Source organism: Xylaria bambusicola (genome assembly GCF_022495145.1).
Source record: "Xylaria bambusicola strain CBS 139988 unplaced genomic scaffold F5B22scaffold_87, whole genome shotgun sequence".
In the NCBI taxonomy this organism is placed as follows: Eukaryota; Fungi; Ascomycota; class Sordariomycetes; order Xylariales; family Xylariaceae; genus Xylaria; species Xylaria bambusicola.
In genome coordinates this window covers 47,063-67,654 of record NW_025953640.1, presented here as the reverse complement: position 1 = coordinate 67,654, position 20,592 = coordinate 47,063, and the positions used below count along the sequence as shown (strand labels likewise).

General features: G+C 50.1%; 5 protein-coding genes across 5 annotated transcripts; 4 read left to right on the top strand and 1 right to left on the bottom strand.

The window, feature by feature from the left end:
* The first annotated feature begins 514 nt into the window (after positions 1-514).
* F5B22DRAFT_561899 (rab-GTPase-TBC domain-containing protein) lies at positions 515-4,383 on the top strand. The gene is made up of 2 exons (XM_047973060.1): positions 515-670; positions 1,036-4,383. The coding sequence occupies exon 2, from the start codon at positions 1,040-1,042 to the stop codon at positions 4,286-4,288; it is 3,249 nt and encodes a 1,082-aa protein (XP_047825081.1). The 5' UTR covers positions 515-670; positions 1,036-1,039; the 3' UTR covers positions 4,289-4,383.
* Positions 4,384-5,197: 814 nt separating this feature from the next.
* Positions 5,198-5,688, top strand: F5B22DRAFT_630273 (uncharacterized protein). The gene has a single exon (XM_047976536.1). It carries the CDS (start codon positions 5,311-5,313, stop codon positions 5,671-5,673), a length of 363 nt encoding a protein of 120 aa, XP_047825080.1. The 5' UTR covers positions 5,198-5,310; the 3' UTR covers positions 5,674-5,688.
* Positions 5,689-14,069: 8,381 nt separating this feature from the next.
* F5B22DRAFT_630271 (major facilitator superfamily domain-containing protein) lies at positions 14,070-15,145 on the top strand. Its single transcript, XM_047976535.1, has one exon. The coding sequence runs from the start codon at positions 14,113-14,115 to the stop codon at positions 15,091-15,093; it is 981 nt and encodes a 326-aa protein (XP_047825079.1). The 5' UTR covers positions 14,070-14,112; the 3' UTR covers positions 15,094-15,145.
* Positions 15,146-15,847: 702 nt separating this feature from the next.
* Positions 15,848-18,175, bottom strand: F5B22DRAFT_630269 (uncharacterized protein). Its single transcript, XM_047976534.1, has one exon. It carries the CDS (start codon positions 17,729-17,731, stop codon positions 16,352-16,354), a length of 1,380 nt encoding a protein of 459 aa, XP_047825078.1. The 5' UTR covers positions 17,732-18,175; the 3' UTR covers positions 15,848-16,351.
* Positions 18,176-18,734: 559 nt separating this feature from the next.
* On the top strand, positions 18,735-20,518 carry F5B22DRAFT_630266 (Arp2/3 complex 21 kDa subunit ARPC3). The gene is made up of 2 exons (XM_047976533.1): positions 18,735-19,061; positions 19,304-20,518. Exons 1-2 carry the CDS (start codon positions 19,056-19,058, stop codon positions 19,784-19,786), a joined length of 489 nt encoding a protein of 162 aa, XP_047825077.1. The 5' UTR covers positions 18,735-19,055; the 3' UTR covers positions 19,787-20,518.
* Positions 20,519-20,592: the final 74 nt, after the last annotated feature.

Here is a 20,592-nt window from a genome sequence, read left to right as displayed (position 1 = left end):
CCGGACCACGGACCTTGGAGAGACCGATCAAGATGGTCCAGTCTCTATGTACCTACCAGATACCTACCTACCTGCTACTGAATGTAGTCTGTTCAGCGTTCTTGATAGCGTCCTTGTTACAGTTCAAGTACCATGCAGGCACGCTGGGATATCTTGTTCTGCATGCCTACATACCTATCTACACTATCCTCCAGGTACCTACCTACCTACAGTGACATCTCCCTCCCCTTGATCCTCTACTATGTATTCAGCACACCAAAGGTGACCCGTATAAACATCTTTTACTGGACCTACGTAGGTGGTGTTGGTGAATATAGCGAATACAGCGAAGACAGCGATTATAGTAGGGAGTGAACGTACCCTGGATCATCATGCTGTTGTGCACCAAGACATGCATGGACACTCCATCATCATCATCCTCTCCTTCCTGCCCTGGACTTGCCCTGGACTGTTGATGCACATGCTGTCATGCTACTAATGCTAATACGTGCTTAGCGCAGCCTTAACAACGTAAAGTACCTACTAGGTACCTTGTAAGTAAGTACCTAATCTAGCTATTCTTAGCCCTACGCCTACGCCTACACGAATATCGATACCAATATCGACACCAATATCGACACCAAGTGTCTTCTTCATGGACCTTGAACCTCAACTGGCTGGCTTCATCTCGGTACGTACAATATTCCGTGATAGTCTGGCCCATGCTGCCTCACGTGCAAGAGCAGGAGGACAGGTTACGTTAGGTCGGGTTGGATGGTTTTCATCTCCCTCTCTTCTGTCCTTTCTGTCCTTCTTCTGTCCTTCTGTCCTTCCCCCGCGCCTCACCTCTGCCATCTCTCGTCTCTCCCTTCTCTCCACCCTGCTTCTATCCTGTCCCGCCTACGCCCTGGTATCGCCGAATCCTCCAAACCCCTTTGCGACTGCCAGCTTTGCCCGCCCCTCCAGGGGTTATCGATCCGTCCGTCTGTCTGTCTGTCAGTCACGCGAGCGATCTCACAACAACAAAGGCGCAAGCCGAGATGCTGATTAGGAAAGCAATATGGAGAACGACCAAACTGCGCCCTTGCAGAGGACCACGTCACAGCTATCGGCAGTGTCTTCCCGGAGCCATAGAGCTCACTCGAGCCGCGCAAAATCTCGGTCGCGAAGGCTGGCTTCACAGGCCTCAAGCTCCGCATCCTCCATCGCCACCTCCGACAAGTCACTGACATCGTTTCCCTCCTTCTCACCACAGGAGCCCCAGGATGACCCAACCCTCACGAGACCAGCCTCACCTGCTGAAATGGCCGCCCCTACTATCGCCCGCGGCTTTGTTCCGCGGTTACCAGACCCCGCGACAGCAGATGCCGCGTCGATAGTCGAGAGCTTGACTACCGCCGAAGTTGCCAGAACCCCACGCGATGCCCTCTTCGAAGACCAGCCTGTCCCCAAGCGAAACATACCTGGCGCCCTTCACCTCTCCGAAGATGAGCACATCCAACGACTGCTCGCCAAATATGGTTCCGTCAACCTTGTTCGCCAGATAGCCGAAGACCTGGCCCACCGCGACCTGGAAATATCCAGTCTGAGGCGAAAGGCCGATGCGCGTGAACGAACACTAAGAAAGATAATACTGGAATGTGGTCTGTCGAATCTGGACCTGGAGAAGAGAATGCGCATGATCGAGCGGGGGCTGGACAAGCCAAAACGCGATGACGATGATGGTTTGTCCAATATGATGAGTGATGCCATGGAAGATCTACTATCGCGAACAACGTCAGATCGCTTCGCCGGAGAGATTGACACGGCTGACAGCGGTGAGACCGAGTGCACAATCAGGGCCATAGAGCCGACCACACAAAAAGAAAACAAGGGAACAGTGAGGGCCTGGAAAGACTATTTCTGGGGTACCGGCACTAGCAGAAAGTCTAGCCGGGCTGCCAAGATGGACGGCGAAGGGGCCAGGACCGCCATAAGGGCATCTTTGGGAGGAGATCGCCGACCCCCTATTCAGGAAGATCTCTTCACGCCGCCCGAGGTTGGATCTACCCAAAACTCTAGTAGAGCTTCAAGTATCTACACTGGGCCTGGAACAAGGAAAACCTCAACCTCTCTTGCAAACATGGCTCTACAACTCGTTGCTGGCAAGTCTGCGAACCGTGCCGACTCTGACTCTACTAGAGGACGCTCGGATTCGGTGCGACAGGATGGGTCTTTGCGAACATCTTCAACGGCGAGTACCAAGACTCGTGGATCAGTGCCCGCAAACCCATCACATCCCGGGCCTAAGGCGCTGATGTCCATGCGCCGATCTACACCTACTTCTGTAAATGCAGCTCAACGATCCCAGAATTACGAAAGGAGAGAAGGACTGGGAACATCCCCTGATAATGCAACAGACGCAAGATCAGATAACTACGTCCCTGTCGAGATGGATACCATCTTCTCCCCTGAGGGTCAACCACCCACCTTGACCCATATCTACAACGTGAACGCTGAGTATCTGACTGATCGATTTGGATTCATTTATGATCAACGTCGTAAACTGAGACAACGAGAAGCCGCGCAGGTGGCGGCCCAGATAAAAGGGGGTAGCCGGGCAGAAATGTTAACAGGCGGAAGATCTGGTATATCCCCGAGCTCCGTTGAGGACGGCACTGGCTCCCTTCGCGGAAGTGGTAGTGAGGATCGCCCAGGTTCGCCCAACTCTACAGAGGATGTGGTAGAGCAAGGGAGACCGAAAAGATGGCAAGACTATCTCAAGATTGCTACTGTTCAGACCGAGCTTCTAGCTCATACTCCCGTCGCCACTTCTAGTTTCGAAGTACTTGAAGGTAGCGACCCGCCAAAGTCGCCCGGTTTGATCACGACTAATGACCGTGGTTTTGTCCCGTCAGCCAGCACCACCGCCGCTTTGAATAACAACTCGAGCACTCCACAGAGTGAGGAGGCTTCTGCAACATTAGTTCACGAAGATACTGAGCCGGTCAAGCTGCTGTTAAGACAGCTGAGCGACGTCCACGACGCATTGCAGAGAGAGAAATCCGTTCGATGGAATGAATTCCTGCGTAAAGTCAGAGCAGAGCGTAGAAGAGAGAGTGAGGCAGCTGCAGCTGCAGCCTCCGCAGCCGCGGAAGCGCGCTTTCAGAAGCCGCCCGTCATGATTCCCGAAGCGAAGCTCACAGATGGAGAAACAATCGGTATCGCCGATTTAGGGGTCAAAGGCAAAGTAGGCCGAGCAAAATGGCACGAGTTTCGATCTCTTGTGCTTGGTGGCATTCCGGTTGCAAATCGTCCCAAAGTATGGGCGGAGTGTTCCGGAGCTCTGTCGATACGCATTCCAGGATATTATGAAGACCTTGTCTCCAGGTCTGATGCTGAGGATGACCCAAGTGTGATTACGCAAATCGGCATGGATGTCCATAGGACGTTGACGGACAACATATTCTTCCGCCGAGGCCCAGGGGTCGCCAAACTCCGCGAGGTGTTGAAAGCGTATGCTCGGCGAAACCCAGAAGTTGGATACTGCCAGGGTATGAATCTCATCACGGGCAACCTACTGCTCATCATGCCGTCCACAGAAGATGCTTTCTGGGTGCTGGTTTCAATTATCGAGCTGATTCTACCTCACGGCTATTACGATCACAGCTTGATAGCATCCCGTGCGGATCAAGTCGTTCTACGCCATTACGTCACGGCGGTGCTCCCAAAACTCTCGCAGCATCTAGAGGCACTCAGCATTGAACTTGAGGCTTTGACATTCCAGTGGTTCCTCAGCGTCTTTACGGATTGTCTGTCTGCCGAGGCTCTCTTCCGCGTCTGGGACGTCGTGTTATGCATCAGTGATGGCTCTACGTTTCTCTTCCAAGTTGCTTTGGCGCTCTTGAAGCTCAATGAGCAGCGTCTACTGCAATGCGACACCCCTGCCGCCATCTACACGTACATCAACCACCAAATGACTAATCATGCAATCAGCATTGACGGTCTGATTCAAGCTTCCGAAGGTTTACGTAGAGTAGTACGAAGGGAAGAAGTTGAAGATAGGAGGAACAAGGCGATCGAAGCCGAGAAACAACTCATGAAGGAACGTGAAGAACAAGCAGCGCTACTGCAACGTACACACAAGTCGACATCTGCGCCGGCTCTCGTCACCGAAACCAGCGCCTCGGCGATATCCAGCCCGACATTACCTAGTGTGATACATTTAAGCGGTGGCGAAAACGGCAGTGTTGCCAACCTGGCTGACATTGAAGGCATGACGGACGTGGACGTGGATGCGGGTTCCACAACTACTGCTCCCTTGCCATGATCAGGAGACACAGTTTGGACTTGGATGATGACGTGAAAAAAAATCTGTGTGTGTCTCATTCATTCATTCATTCATCTACCTCTGTCGTGGACAGCTATACAAGAGGATAATAGTGGCTTCATTTTTACTTTTTCTCTCCCTCTGAAAGCAAAGCAAAGCAAAGCCTGGCGTACTTCGTATTATTTTCCCATGGGTTTGTTGGTTGGTGTTTGTAGAGTGATACCCCAATACACCGTTCCCTCTATCCTTTTTTTTTTCAGTTCGCCCCTGCTTCCTTTTTTTTCGCATTTCTCTTGTCCTTCATCTGCTCGCCTGTGCTGCTGGGTTTTTGAAGCCAGTCAGTACTCATGGTGGTGGAACGGACTGGACTGGACCATAGATTGGCTTGCTACTTGGCTGATAGATAGAATCTTTTGTGTCTACTACAGATAGGTACTCACTTTTATAGAGAGGAGAAGAGATTTACTGCTATGCTGATGTTAGTGCGGGTTTCACAGTGGGTTAGAAGAGATTTTGTTTTGCGACTTTTTAGAGGGTGAAATATCCTCATTACGAATTATGAAGTTCAACGAAGCAAGGGGTGATACCTCCGTATCTTTGACCTCCTTAGGGGTTCTGCGACGCGGCAAGCTCTATCTACCCAGAGTGACCTCTACTTACATAAGATGCCAACTCATACTTCCGTGGGCCTAGCATTTCAGTGCTCGTGGTCGCTACGGCCCAATCCTCCAAGTTGGGGGGTTGATTCCCTCTAACTCTTTGCTGGGTGATACCAGATGTTTGAACATGGAAAAATACTAGAAACGAGTCATTCCTTGATAGATAAGATAAGCTGTTAACCGATGAATACATTTAGATCGGTACACCTAAATCTGAGACTGCGTTGCTATGCTATCCTCTTTTATGAAGATACCGAGACCTTATCAGAAATGAGGGGACTCTCCCCTTGAGTAACTTTAAAGGCACGCATGCTCTGGAAAGGCCATGGCATGACACAAGCGGTTAGACGCTGGTAGCAGAGAATGTTTGTTGGGAAAGACGTGCTCGTATTCAGTTGCCTATCTTTGTACCGGCACGCAAGCGCGTACACGTACAGAGAGACAGACAGGCAGACTCATACACGAGAAAATGGACTGACGAAAATGAGTGTTCCACTACATCCGTCTTCGAAGGACAGAAAATACATCACATACTGTACGGAGGAAGTTCCAAGTTTGGAAGTGGTTTGGGCGATCGATCAGAGGGGGACCAGCCGCCAGAGAGACAGCTCGGGATGCACAGCAACACCAGTACAGATAAGCCGGGTAGACAAGGCCAAGATAGACACACGGCACTTGGAGAGACTTCGCAAACAAATGCCTTACCGAAGAAAAAATCCCTCGTGAAAACTGTTTATGGCCAGTTTCATCACACAAGTGCTCATTTCATGGGGCGGTCGCCGAAGAGAAACCGGTAACTGTGTTCAGGAAGTGGTGCCATTCTGTCTGTCTGTCTGTCTGCCTGGAGGAGACACAGACTCCTAGCAATCACGCGGCTGGTTGAGTCTCTCCCTTCATACCACCTAGCCCCCCCTTTGCGTGACTCTTACCGTTGCGCAACGAGCGTTTTCGTGAGCGAGCATAGGCAGCACGTAGGGTAGTGTCGTGTCGGTCTCTTGCGGTGTGGTGTGATTAGCAAAATGATGTTGTCGGCGAAAAGGGATCCAATGGAGAGAAGGCTAGATGGAGATGTATAGGTACTTGCTTTGTTGTCTGCCTAGAATTTCTGTGAGAGCGCCTGTGCGATGGAACTGACACCTGGTGGTGTGTGTGGTCTTGTAGATATCACGAGGAAATTTCGGCATGGTGATTTGGGTGGTTGTTTGCGAGGTGCCGTGTCTATCACGGTTTCTCTTCGGCGGTCGTGAACTGAGCACCAAGCGGTGTGATGAGCCTGCTACATACACGTTGGCTTTTTAAGATACCACGAGGGAATTCCTGGCATGGTGGTCATTCGCGAGTCTTGTAAGTACCGTGTCGCGTGCCGATACCCGGCTTGTCTTAGGGTTGAGCTCAGAATCGATCGCCGTATGCTCTGATTTTTGAGTATGACGGCGGGGCAGAGCGCGTGAGGCTTAGCCCACCTTCCTCTCGTGAATAGTCTTGAGCATTGCGGTATGAGAGTGTAGTCACGCTTCTCCTGTTGCGCGGATTTCCTGGGAAAGTGAGGGTATTCACCCCTTCTCTGGATACATGCGCCTTCTGAGTCTCCCTTGGTTCAGACTTTCAACAGACAAGGTAGGTAGTAAGTATATAGGACTGTCTGAGTGAAGATTCGCCCAAGTAAGAGACTGCTCCTATTTTCGACACGAGTAGGTCTGGGCGGTATCATGTTACTATCGTTGGGCTTAGGATACGATTGTAGCAAGGTGTACCGCGTCAGAGTCCAAGTATGGGCACATGATGAGGATTGGATCATAGCTACTCTCAGGTACTCGAGATTGGGAAATTGGTTGAGTATAGTATTAAGGAGAGATTTACGTGGCCTAGCTACCTAATGACTCTTCCTCCGAGGAATTAACGAACGGTGAAGCTTCCTCGAATCAATGTTCTCAGAGACGCCCTCGGTCTCTGAGCCCCCCTTGATCTCAGAAGCTTCACTAGCTACAGAGGCCTCCTCGAACTCATCACTTTCCACAGGCTCAACACTCTTCAGAGGTTTATCGGCTTCCTCAAGCTCAACAACCTCAGGTGTAGGTTCAGGGAACTTGAAGAAACGCACTGCCCTTGGTGGGATCGGATGCTCAGAGAAATATTCATTCCTCTGCCACCCAAAGGGAGGTTTCCTCATCAACCGCAGGGGAAGAACCTCGAAAGTGTACTCCTTTGTCCGGGGAGTCTCCGGCATCTCCTCCTTCCCACACATCTCCGTCCATCGCTCCCCGGCTAGCGTCTTCAGGAACGCTTCGCCAGCAACCGTCTCCTCCAACCAATGTCTCCCCCACCATGTCTTCAACCAACAGAAAGAAGTGTCGCACTTCTCCTGTAGCCACATCTTCCCCTCGTGAGTCTCCAGCCAATACTGGGCTGTCCACGGGTGGATTAGCTGAGTCTCCCGCTGGTTGGCCCGCGCGTCTGGTGATCCATAGGGCGGGATGTGGATGCTCAGCCATCGAATGGCTTCACTTGGGCCCGATATGTCATAGTCTCTGACATGATCGAGCCACGTCCACATAAAACCGTGCATGCGGTCTCTGAGGTACTCCAGCTCTGATTTGACGTAGACCATCCGACTCTCGAGGCTGTGTGGGTTAGACTGGTCGAACTCCATGGCGTCGACATCGATCGGGATCAAATCCTCGGGGACCCCACCCAACTTCCAAGGACCGACCGCAATGGTATACTCCTCATGTACAGACCTGTTACTGGTGAGCTCGTCGAACAACTCCATGGCCATGTTCTCCCAATGTGGCGAGCTACGGAGGCCTACGCGGGGAGTTCCTGCATTGGGACCACGACCGTCGATGTGTAGAAGACCTTTGTAGAGGTCACTGAAGGCGAAGAGGGGGCGACGGAACTGGTGGAAACACTGTGAGATTCCCTTGGGCATGGGGCCGGGCCTTAGTCTGTAGCCATTGCCTGAGGGTTTCAGTGTCTTTTTCCCATGCACATGTAGCATGGAATCGATGAAGCCTGCCATGTAGACATAGTCGGTGTCAGGAAATATCGGAATTGATATTTCCTCGTCGTTGATCTGCATGAGTACAAGCTCGGATACTCCAGCTTCTCCAGCCTGCTCGATCCTTTCCCTGCGGGAGAGGCACAGGAGATTGTACAGCCTGGGCAACTCCCACTGGAAGAACCCACAGAATGCTGGCAGTCTGCCGGAGCGGTCGCTGTTGGTCCAGCGGGCTTTGCCATCTCTATTATCGAAAACTAGGTACACAATTTCGCCTGTGCAATGGCCCGAATATGCCTCGATTATACCCTTCACCTCATCCGCATACTTCTCCAGAGGGGGGGACACCTTGTATGGCAGGGTGCCGAAGATGCCCTCCCTGATCCCTATGATGGCATCCTCTATCTCCTTCCGAGGGTTACTCTTCCTCCTATCTTTAACCTCCGTTATTAGTACTCTGTCATGATTTGGGGATCTCAGGCACGTGTTAAAGCTGGTTAACACATAAATCCTAGAAATACGAGATTGGGGTGTTTTTCGTGGCAGCGATAGGAGTGAAGATATTATGATAGTACTTACACCACCGCTCAGCATCGTTCAGACACCTCAAGAATAGGTCCCTGTACGTCAATTCCATTGTTGCTGGGTTTGTGACGTATTTCTTCAAAGCGTTAGCTCCAGCATCTCATACTTTCAATAGAAAAGGGGGTTCATACTGGGGAGCAGGTGTGTTGGTCTTATTGATGAGGATCAAGAATGACCATACAATAGGGGGAATGAGCAGGATATAAGTCAACGGCCTGATTACGACTCTAGCCATGTTTTCGAACTAAAAATTTGTTGACGGTGTAGAAGATGAATTGATATTTTTCAGGATAGGCGGATAGAGGGCTCGGAGTCTTTATGCTCAAGAATGGTTCAGAATTCCTGGCAATCCTGCAGCGATTCTATAAGGTGGAGTGATCTGACGAAACACGAGTACTCAGTGATACAAGATGAGCTCATTACGCATTCGCTCGAGAGAGGCAGAGTGCCAAATGACCAGACGACTAGGTGATCAGATGGTGTACTTATACGTATCTGTAGCACAGCCTTTTGCGTTTAACGATAATTAGGCAAGAGCTGTGATCACCCCGACGGCGGTATTTTAATTTGATCATGAGAGGCAACACGGTTGTGTGTGATTCTGGATCGTGATCCTTATGGGCCGACAACTCTAGGTTCAAGATGGCTGTGTGGCTGGAGAAGTAATGGGATATTTGTGCAAGCTTCGGCTACCCCGAAGGTCCTACCTTGATATCGAGATGAACACTCATTCCGGATACCGTATTGCTCGATTCACTATCTTTGTGCACGTACATCAATCCCAGAACAGGAACGACTAGGGAGTCTTGTGTTAGGTTTGAACTTCGTGGCAAGCAAACAAGGATAGGAGGTCCATCTCTTTAGCGAATTTGTCATGCCATTTTTGCTCGGAAGGTTTCATTCATCGCTGAAAGTTTGTGGTGTCTATATCAGGTATCTGTGCATTGGTAGAATAGGATTCTACTCAGATTGTCATTGTTGACAATTATGGCCTCTCACATACTAACAAGTTCCTTTCCTCGTTGAACATAGATTTTCCTAGCTCATAAGCTCAGCCTAGACGCACATACAGTGGACACACTCAGAATTTTACCAAATCAAATAATACTGCCTATGCAAGTATACTCATGTGATTCTGATGCGTAACTTTTGATTGCGTTGTCTGACTTGAATGCAAACCTGGTTCTCAGCACCAGTGCTACAGTGTCGACAAATCACGCTGCTGTGATACTACTGCTACGAGCAAAGATGAATGCTGTGTACTTTGATAGACTCATTGGAAGTTGTCGCCTGAGAAATCAGGCCATGGGTGAGCAGTCACAGTCAGGCCATAGACAAGCAGAATAACGAATTATGTCTCAATCCTCTTTTATTCCTGGGGCTTCTCCCTTTACTAGAGGGAGTCAAGCTTTCGTACATCTACCTGATTACAGTAAACTAAAGGTACGTTTGCGTAGCTTTCTGCCCTCGGCTCGATTAGACACAACAGCAGGAAGTTCGCGGCGGATCATGTTCATTCTGTGCGAGTCACTCATTCACTTTATCATACTCAATTTTCGCCCTTCTAGGGTGCTCTCACGATGGCGCAGTCACATCAGCGTTGTACGTTCTGTAACAAGATAATCCCCGCATTCATGACTGTGGCAGGTGCTTCCGGTTTAGATCTGGCATGTTGGAAACTGCTGAGGGTGTTTCCATCTTCTTGAGAACAACCAATCCTTTTGTCACAACGCCAAGTAGGCTTTCCAGTCCATTGTGCTGGCTAAAAGTCCCTCTCAAGTTGTGGGGACATCGAGGCGGCATCACATTGGACTTGTGGCTATCGACAGGGTAGAGTTTGACAGTGATTCAGAAGTCATTTCTATTGGCACTGGGGAAACTGGGTAGCAACTTATGAGAACATCACAGCATGGTCTCGATGTGACTGCTTCCAAGTCTGCCAAAATCAGTGTAGGAGGACTATCTATCAGGTGTGCTTCTCTGAGTTTCGTCCAGATCTCACTTTTCTATACGTCTTACGCGTTGACTACTAAGATCCGAGTAAACGATGGCAATAACTCTCTGCTCCGCTGCCTTTCGTATTTTTCCACCCTTCTTCTCTACTCATGAGGTTTTGATCCGTGACAATTCCATACCTTGCAAGGCCATCCTAGTATTTGGATGGGTTGTCAAGTGCAGCCCTGGTGGAAATTCTGGTCTATATAAGTCAATAGGCGTTACTGCGTTCTCTGTACTTCAAGACCTGATGGGCTCATTTAGCGCCGACAACAAGGAGCTACTTCAGGATAACACTCTACTTCAGAACACAAACTTAGATTTTGACTGATTTTCCTGTTTCCAACCATTTCAGACGTCATGTCTTATCAAAACATGACTTTGCCCTTTTTAACCTTCGTTGGCCGGCCACTTTTCTGAAGTGTCTCTAGTGTCCATTGGAGGAGTTGAAGGTCAGCCCCTGGGGCACCCATCAATGAAACAACTATAGGGACTCAATGATGTGAGACACATACGGCATATGAGAGACCTTGAACTCGTAGTATCAGTACCAATACTTTCTGAATGATAGGAAGCATAGTACAGGGATACGAAGAAGATGAAAGAGGCAATGAAAAGGCGCGAAGAGCTAACTCGGGTGTACCTAGGATGACAGAAAGAAACGTAGACCGTAAGCCAGGCACGTTGGGGTTACATTGCTAGGATAAAAGTCGCGATATCTGGCTTGCACCTTGTCGATGTGTAAAGCAACGATGTTTGATCTGTCCGCTATTTATTGCTTGATAAACCAATTTTTGAAGATTCCCAGGCGTAACATCAGATATTTGTGCTCAAACATGTGTACTTCGCTACCCCGTTCCCTTTATAAGGGTTAATGTCGGTTGATGAGTGAGATTTGAGGATATAATACAATGTGAAACGGCTTTTTTACTGACAAGTACTGTCTCACAACTTCGGTTATGAATGGGGGCTTTCCGTGTATTTCTTCGGAATCCTGTCTGAATGGTTCAAAATATCGATTGGCGGAATAGTACCAGCCCCCATGGAGTTGCCTAGGTCATCGAGAAAATCTACCATAGCGTCCATTTGCTCTTGCGAGCCAGACGGGACAAAGTCAGTGGGATAAAGCATGCACTGCACGCGAGATGCATCATCGTGGGAGTTAGCTAGATGGACAAAGGTGCCCTTACTGTTCACCTTCAGCGGTAGGCCATATGGCCTGTGAGAATGCAAGTTGGCGATCTTCGTATATCTTCAAAGCTGAGTATAAATTTCTAGAATCGAATAAATACGGACCGTTAGTGATGTCGATCCCAGTTTTGCATATTACCGCTTCTTCTGTGCCTCAGTCAACGAGTAGTCGTTGAACATGGTCTGTAAGCTTGACATCACCTGACCCAGCGCCGTGAAAGACCAGAATTGGAAGAAAGTCGGGGTAGAACACGTCGTCCTTGTCGAGATGATCTCTGCGCCAAAAGTACAAAGTTTCAAAATCAATAACACGATTCTTCGGAACGGCGAGGCACGCCAATAATAAAGGTCCCAATGCTTTACACTCTAATGTCCTTTTAAGGTCATTGGAATATGGCCGCTCAGTTAGTCCCACCGACCGATCACCGCTGAAAATTCTTGAATAGTATATACATCTTGAGGACCCGCCAGGATTCGCTTAGCCACGTAGCGACTGTGTCCAAGGACGAAGCTTATCGAAGCCTTAACTATGGAATATCGCAAATGATATCCCTTTTCAATAATTCAAATTTATGAGTGATTTAATGAGGAATGCTGCAATAATATATATTTCAAACATCCGCCCAAGGTAAAGGATGGCATGGCGACGCGATATTTGTTGTGTCTACAGAATTTACACTGCGTTGGTTGGCTCGGAATTGTCAGGCCCCATGAGTCAGTGGCACTCGTCTCAGTGAGACATGGTTAGGGATACTACTGGCATACCATATATCATCTTGAATATATAGTGTTCGCTTTCCGTCACTTATTTTTTTCCAGTCTTGTATTGAAGGTTACAATATAGGAGCACTTTGCGCATTCAAAAATCGACGTTTACAAGCCTGCTCGACATTTCTTGGTGTTCATAACATAAACATCAACGCTGTTCTGCACTCGCTTCACCATAGCAAGTGGGAGTTGCCCAGATCCCGACGGACCAATCTAAGACGGATAATTGCATTCTTTCTCATCTTGACACGAGCTGGCCAGGAGGCTGACGGCATTGAAAAGCCATGTCGTCATCAATAAACACCTGGTTGTGAAGTCACATCTCATCAAGGTCGTGAAGGAGAAAATCTGGCCAATCATGCACATCGAAAACTACAACGACCAAGCCCGCATAATATGGCCGCAGCGAGTCCAGCGCGAACTTGTCCTCGGAAACTTATAAAGTAGCCACGTAACTACCGAAGCGAGATCGCATCACATTCTTCGATTCATACAGAGAACCTTAATGGCGCACCACCTCCAGCCGTGTGGTGCACGGGTTACCCCTCGGACGGCTAAAGTGTGATGCACTAACAACGTTGAGGTCCTGGTTTAATGCTGAGTAATATAGGTTTGAATGGATACTGTAATCCGGATGAAACGAGGGTACCAGCTCGCTAACTAACTGTACTTTCGCAACGCTTTCTAAAAAGACGTCAGAAAAAACACCCGCATTTGAGACTACGAATCATAAAACAACCATTTACAAGTAATGAAGCCTTCGCAGGGGTATGCTTGTTGGTTCTCTCAACGGCCTTGGCTCATATTATACGGCACTTATCTTGTGCATATAACGGCTCAAGTTGATATCATATGATTGTTGCTGCCGCCGCGGAGGGATTAAGCTGCCAAAATGCCGGCTGAGAATTTTGTGAAACCAATTGCGCCCAAAGGTATGTTCAGTTACAGAGTTCTCGTATAAAGTCTTATCTATGCCACGATTGCGAACCTATGACTGCGGCGCTGCCTTACGTCACCACGTGGTAAGCCATATACGAGATCATAAATCTCCTTGAACGAATGAAAATACAGAGCCCAGGGTCGACTACAACGCCGATCAATCAATAGCTGATATTGATAAGCATCGGTGTGCCTATGCAGTGACGCCTCAAGAGGCCAAATCTTGAAGTGCTTCTCGGAAGTAGTACCAGAAAAGATGCAGGTACATTCATAAGCCTTCTTGTACCGTGATGTAAGGTTACCATTGATGGAATGGCATTGAAAACACTATGATCAATCCAATACGCAGACAGGATATAGAAAAAAGTGACATGATGGTCGCCACGATAGAACATACAGACACTGTGTCTTGTCTTCTCAAAACTATACCATGGAAGCCAGCCCCTGGCCTCACAAGGATGATCATCATCATGGTGGCTTCATATCCTCCTCTCTTTTGGACTCGGACTTCCGTGCCTATCCAGATAATTTCAGCTTGTCTTATAGAACTCGCTAACTTCCTTTTATTCGAGAAAGTTGAGAAATGGTATTGTGCTCGGGACTTACAATTCTCACAACAAGCACCATATATCACTTCCTTACCTACGGTCTAGATCCCAGTTACTGTTTACTCTTTCTTAGGAGATAATATGGAATCCTCAACGTGTTTGAAAGCAGATATGCCCACCAAGACTGAGTCATCGCTTTCTAGCGTGGCTACTAGCGCCGATATCAGCATCACCTGTGATCCAGAAACCGCACCCAGCACCGATATTCCTCCCCTGGACACATCCCCACGCGGCTGGCTCACCGTCGTCGGCGGATTCACTTGTTCTTTCGCATCCTTTGGCTGGGCGACCTCCATCGGTGTCTTCCAGGCATACTACTCCACACACCAACTACACGCCTACACCGCGAGCGCCATCGGCTGGATCCCTTCCGTCGAGACCGCCTTCCTCTTCCTCGGCGTATGCGTCTTCGGCGCCCTCTTTGACTATCTCGGCCCTACGGTGCTTCTCATCGTCGGCACGGTGCTCCATGTCGGCGGCTTACTGGGTCTCGCGAACTCAAAGACGTATACCCAGATCTTCGTCACCCAAAGCGTCGTGAGCGCCGCTGGCACGGGGGCTATCTTCGTCGCGGGGGCGACGGCTGTGGGAACCTGGTTCCATGCGAGACGTGGCCTGGCGCTGGGTCTCGTTAGCTCTGGGAGTGCTGTCGGCGCGGTCATAGGGACAGCTACTATCCCCATCTTGTTTGAAAAAATTGGGTTCTCCTGGACTATTCGTGCTGTTGCGTTGACGTATTTTGTCTTGATGGGAGTGGCTATCGCTACTATCTCGCGCAGACCGCAGATGGGCGCCGGCACCGCACCACCTCCTTTGCGTGTATCCCAGCTTCTACCGGTCTCGCTTTTGAAATCTGGCCCTGTTTTGGCGCTTGCTTTCGCGTGCTTCTTTTTCAACCTGGGATTCTTCATACCGTATGATTATGTCGTGGTCGAGGCACGAGACGCTGGTGCTACGCAACAATCAGCTAACAATTTGCTCGTTATCTTGAGTGCTACGAGGTACGTCCCCTGGTATATCCACGATTTTGGTGTCACGATGAGGGATTGTCATCAGGACTGATTTTATCAAATAGTACCGTGGGCCGCGTCATGCCTGGGTGGCTGGGTGATCGCTACGGGCGCTTCAACACTACCATCGCATTCGCGCTGTTTTCAGTCATACTCGTTCTAGGCGTCTGGATAGGTGCGCCCTGGGAATCCGGACGCGTCGGCTTCACAGCGCTGTACGGCTTCGGCTCCGGCACCTTCATCGCCATGGTGCCGACGCTCGTGGCCCAGATATGTCCCAACATGAACAAGTTAGGGGCATACCTGGGTGCTGTGTATATCGCCATCGCCCCGTCGGTGCTCATCAACCAGCCTATTGCGGGCGCGTTGGCGGCTGCGGGGGGAAGAGACGAGAGAGATTCGTATGTGTGGCTCAAGGTGTTTTGTGGTCTGGCCCTGTTTGTGGGTGTTTGGGGATTCGTCGTAACAAGGGCGGCGTACCTGGGACATGCTGGGAAACCTTGGAAGTGGGCAAATGTTTAATTCCGGCGGGGTGGACGCTTCAATAGGTAATATATATATCGCGATGAAGTCATAAAGCAGCCTGTTGAAGTTTGTAAGTAGTCTATGAATGTAGTCGACTTGCAGAAACGTGCTAATCACTGATGACGTGATTACACCTAGCTACCTATACCGGCTTATATGTGAACACTGCTTATTCAGCTGGGTTAATACAGAGGCGGCCCAAAGAGGCTAAAATGGTCCAATCGGAGACTCGCCCTGCGCGCTCAATTACCAAGTTAGGAAGTCGGCACGGCGAGAAATGGGGTTCAGTCAGTCAGTTAGTCACCGCAAAAAGGAACAGCGGCAGAAGAGCGACAGAACAGCGGTAGAGTAAGGAATGTGATCAAAAGCGTAATCGCAGCCTTCTTTCATTGCATGAAATCCCTGAGTAGAAGCTACGTGGAAGAATGATAAATGCACATTGACTCTTGCGAGTCGGTAGAATTCTCTGCAAAATCAATAAAAAGAAAACGCCCCCCTGTGTGCCCTTTGGTATCCGTCCGTGTGTTTTGCCATCTGAATGCAATTGATGATCAAGGCCAACTTGTAGAATTTGTGTGCAATGAGCCATACCGCCGCCAAACAAGTGAACATACCCATCCAGCCAGCCCGAGCGCAAAACCTTGCTCTCTAATGTGTGGCAACCTGTGAACGCCAAGGAGCCCAACTCCTGTATCCCGCCATATCAAACCCTCGTAATCTCGTGCGTGCACCGAAACATGCAACCTGCCAAACCCGCATCTCTCATCACAAAACGCCTAGGCCATTCATGATGGCCCTTTTGTGCTAAACAATGTCCGAACAATGCCGAGTTCCCGAGTTTTCTTCTCAATTCTACGCCGCTTTTTGGCTTTGACCTTTCTGGGGGCATCGGACTCGTGGTCTTCATAGAAGCTGGTATTCATGACCTCAGAGAAGACCCCCCGTTTGCGCTTCGGCGCGGACGGATAGTAAAATGACTTTGTGATGGATGGTGGGAAGGCTTCGGCCTCGTCTTCATAAGTGTCCTCGTGAGTGTACATGGGAGCATCGCTCAAATCACCCACAATATCTGAGCCGAGAGCCTTGCCTAGGCGCTCTTTGAGGTCCTCTATCGGCCAAGCGGGAATTCGAGCATACTCGACTTGAAGGCTCGAGTTACCAGTAGGCGCGACATCAGGCTCATGGAACATGGAAAGGAGGGCTGCGGGCACCGTTGCCGTGTAGACTATGAAAGCTGCCTCCTCTTCGGCAACCGTCAATAGATGGACCTTGACATCTCGAGCGACGAATCCGTGGTTGGTCCTGAGATTGGGGTAGACGGATTGTTGAGCCAAGGCCAGCATGACGGAGATAAAATAAGGATCTTCATCCAGGTTCTTGGGCATGAGGGACTTGGAGCGGAGAGCTTGCAACCGACGAACGGGGCCATTGAAGATTCCTGGGGGTCCGGGATGGACGTTGTAGCAGGAGTTTCTGATGTGGCTGAGGCGACTGCGGCTCACGTAGGCCAGGACAGACGGCTCATTAGAAATGCTCACGGTTTGGGAATGTGAGGCGCTGCAGATGGTGGTGGAAGAATCAAACGACATCAAGGATGGATAGATGTGGTTGAATAGTAGCTGAACACGAACGAGGCGATCGTAGCGGCGGTTGCCGAATCTCAGATCGAGGTCGAAGTGGTCTTGGGGATACGTGAAGGCTTGGGGGTAGAAGTCGGCAAGCATGGCGGCCATGGCGCGATTCTTGGACTCTTCATGCTTGTTAGGGGACATGAGCCAATCTATGATCTTGGGGATGTTGATGGACTTTTTAGGCGCGGGATTGAAAGATGACCATGCGGGCGGCAATGGCGGTGTTGATGAAGGGGATGACGAAGGCAAAGGTAGAGATGAAGGAGGGGTTGGTGCGTCAAAGGCAGGGAGCTGTACGAAGCGACAGCCGAGCAGCTTGGTGTGGAGGTCGGTCCAGGAGAGCGGGCGCACGAATAGCGAGACACCGGCATTGTCGTGTAGGATGTCGTAAAGAGAGCCGGGCTGTGGGGCCGTGGGCGTGCAACGGCGGCGCTTTGTCTTCATCTTGGTGGTATTTGCCGGGCCGAGCACGCCGTCATCTTCAGCGACGCGTGCACGAGCACCTAATATGTTCATGGCGGTGTACGGTAACATATTCTGATTTTGCGTAGGGGATGAGTGTAATGGATGACTACCTAGGTAGGTATACGAGCCCGCGCGCAGCGCAAGGACTGACTCGGACAGGGGATAGACTAGGTAGATAGTGCGTGCAAGGCCAACACTTGCATGCAGGGATGTTCTTTCAAGGCTTCACGACCCTTGGGAAATAGACTGATGGCGGTGAAAAGGCGGCAGAAAGGAGGAACTTGAATAAGAATGTGTGTAGCCGCAAAGCCGTCCAAACGAGAGTGGGAATGTTATGCGACGCGAGTTGAGACGGGTTGTTTTCTGTGGGCAGCAAAATGACACACGAGAGTGGTGGACGTGGGTTAGAGCGTGGGTTAGATGGGGGGGCGGAAAAGAGAAGACGAGACGAGACGCGGGGGGAAATGCTTTTAATGGGCGCTGGCTTCTGGCAAGGGAGAGAGAGGGACGCGTGAGCAGGTGACCTGGCAGGCTAGCACAGATACGGACGGACCCGGACCCAGACCTTCCCCCCCTCTGCCCCCCCTTCCTGCCAGACAGGCCAAACCAATACAACACAGACCACCCACCGGAACCAATGAGATGGACATCAATGAGATGGGCAGAGATGGGCGTTCCAGTTCTGTGCTAGGCCCGATCTGCCCGATGAGTGAGACAGGGATCCCGGTAGACTACATAGGTATGTATCTGCACAAGTACCAGTGTCTTAGCGCAGATGTACTTACTTATGCCAGTTGGAAGTGTGTTGTGGCTAGAGTGCCACACATGCTGTGCCACATCAAACCCCCTTTGCCGCTCTCGCGCCACTTTCCACCACACAGAGACCACACCACTTGGCCACTGAAAACGCGGCATCTGGCGACCTCAGTGACTTAGCCACTAAATCTGACACATCAATAGATGGGTACCGATCGGGAATAGCGCTAGTGGAGAATGACGCAAGGCAACAGCATCCCTCTACTGTACATACTACTACGTACTTAGTAGTACGTACTTATGTATGTAAGTATTGTGTCAATATACCGTGTGGACAATTTTCATTTCTCGCACTGTATCTGGGTCAAGTATCTATCAGCTTACCTAACACGGTGACAGCTAACCCGGCATTTATCCGCCCAAAGTGACGTCCCCATCATTGTCTCTACATGAAATGAGCTAAGGTATCAATCAAGTAGCTCCTCCGACGTCAGCCTTCATTTAATAAACCACCAGCCTTGTCCCGGTCCAGAGCCCCTCCACTTCATCCGCCGAGCTTGAAACCGGGTTCCCATATATCAATACAACCTCACCACCCCCGAGCAGAACCGGCTGTCTGCCGTGGACCGTTGACAAAATGCCGGTATGTACATGGTCCCTCCCCTCCACGAATGCGCCTCGGTAAACGCCAGCCAGGCCGTGTGTTATGAGCCGCTTGCTATGAGCACCCTGGAGAGATTAATCCACCAACAATTGACACCCCGTGACCCATTCCCAAACCCCAACCTATCTTTTTGTGTCGCGAGAGGACGGTATCGTGGGCCCAGCATCCAGCACGACGAATCTCCGCTGCCCACAAGATGATCCGCTTACACCCCATCCTAGGCCTACAACTCCATGTTCAACGAGGACCCTACCATCCCGCGCCTCATCGGCAACGTGCCCCTCCTCCCACTACGCACCAAGACCCGCGGGCCCGCCTACGTCCTGCCCGCACCGAACCCGCCCCTCCCCGCCAATGAATCCCCCGACCCGGATTCAGAGTCATATGACATCCTCGACGAAGTGCTCTCCTTGTTCCGCGCCAACACCTTCTTCCGCAACTTCGAGATCCAGGGCCCCGCCGACCGCCTGCTCATCTACGGCATCCTGTTCGTGAGCGAGTGTCTGGGGAAAATCCGCCCTACACATGGTGTGCGCGATGCTACCAAGGAGGTCATGAATACCGCGCTTGATATCAATTTCTCTATACCTGGGGATCCGGGCTTTCCTTTGAATCAGGTATGTTGTCATAACTTCTTCCTCCTCTCCTTGTCCTTCGTAGCTTTTACTTATGTTGGTAAACGCCAAATTGAATCAACTTCATAGAGGATATAACGAATCCATCCCTATTTCCTTTTCTTTTATTTCTAACTGATTTACTCCCCAGATGTACGAACCTCCACAAGACCGCCAAGACGCAGAACAGCTACGGCAGTACCTATCCCAATTACGACAGGAGCTTGCCGCAAGGTTACTCGCGAGAGTATACGAGGATGGAGGGGATGGGAAGCCGAGTAAATGGTGGCTGAGCTTTACGAAGAGGAAGTTCATGGGGAAGGCGCTGTAAACCGGGGTTGCGGGAAGTTTTGGTGGTAGAGTGGGAGAAGGATCGCGAGGTGGGATAAGAGAAACTAAATATGAGAATTATAGGGAATTAAGTACCTAGCTGATTCGGCCCTTATCGTCCCTCTCCCCCTTTTCCGCGTTGATGCTTATGAGGAGCAATGAGTGAAAGCCATTGAATATAAATAAGAGAAAACAAAAGGTCCCATTCCTTCTGTCTAATAGGGGGTATCCTTGTCTCGCTGCGTCCCTATCTGCCAGCTTCCTTGCCTGCCTACCTACCTACCTCCCTGCCTATTTCGGTAGATAGCTCATATATGTATACTTAGGTATGCCTAGTCTAAGAAATTCATTCTCTCCAATGCGCATTCCTTTACTGAGGCACTTACACACTCACCCACTTATTCACCATATTCACCTTCTTGCTACACTCACTCACCTAGGTACCTACTCACTCACTCACTCCCTTTCTTGATTATTGGTAAGAAAATGCCCAACCAACCAACCTTACTTCCGTAAGTATTCCCTTGAAACAACACAATCATTAAACACGTAAGCGCAGAATTCTA

Bases quoted from the DNA above. Each gene is read 5' to 3' on its own strand.
- F5B22DRAFT_630269 (XM_047976534.1), bottom strand. From the start codon at position 17,731: ATGTTACCGTACACCGCCATGAACATATTAGGTGCTCGTGCACGCGTC.
- F5B22DRAFT_561899 (XM_047973060.1), top strand. From the start codon at position 1,040: ATGGAGAACGACCAAACTGCGCCCTTGCAGAGGACCACGTCACAGCTA.
- F5B22DRAFT_630273 (XM_047976536.1), top strand. From the start codon at position 5,311: ATGTTTGTTGGGAAAGACGTGCTCGTATTCAGTTGCCTATCTTTGTAC.
- F5B22DRAFT_630271 (XM_047976535.1), top strand. From the start codon at position 14,113: ATGGAATCCTCAACGTGTTTGAAAGCAGATATGCCCACCAAGACTGAG.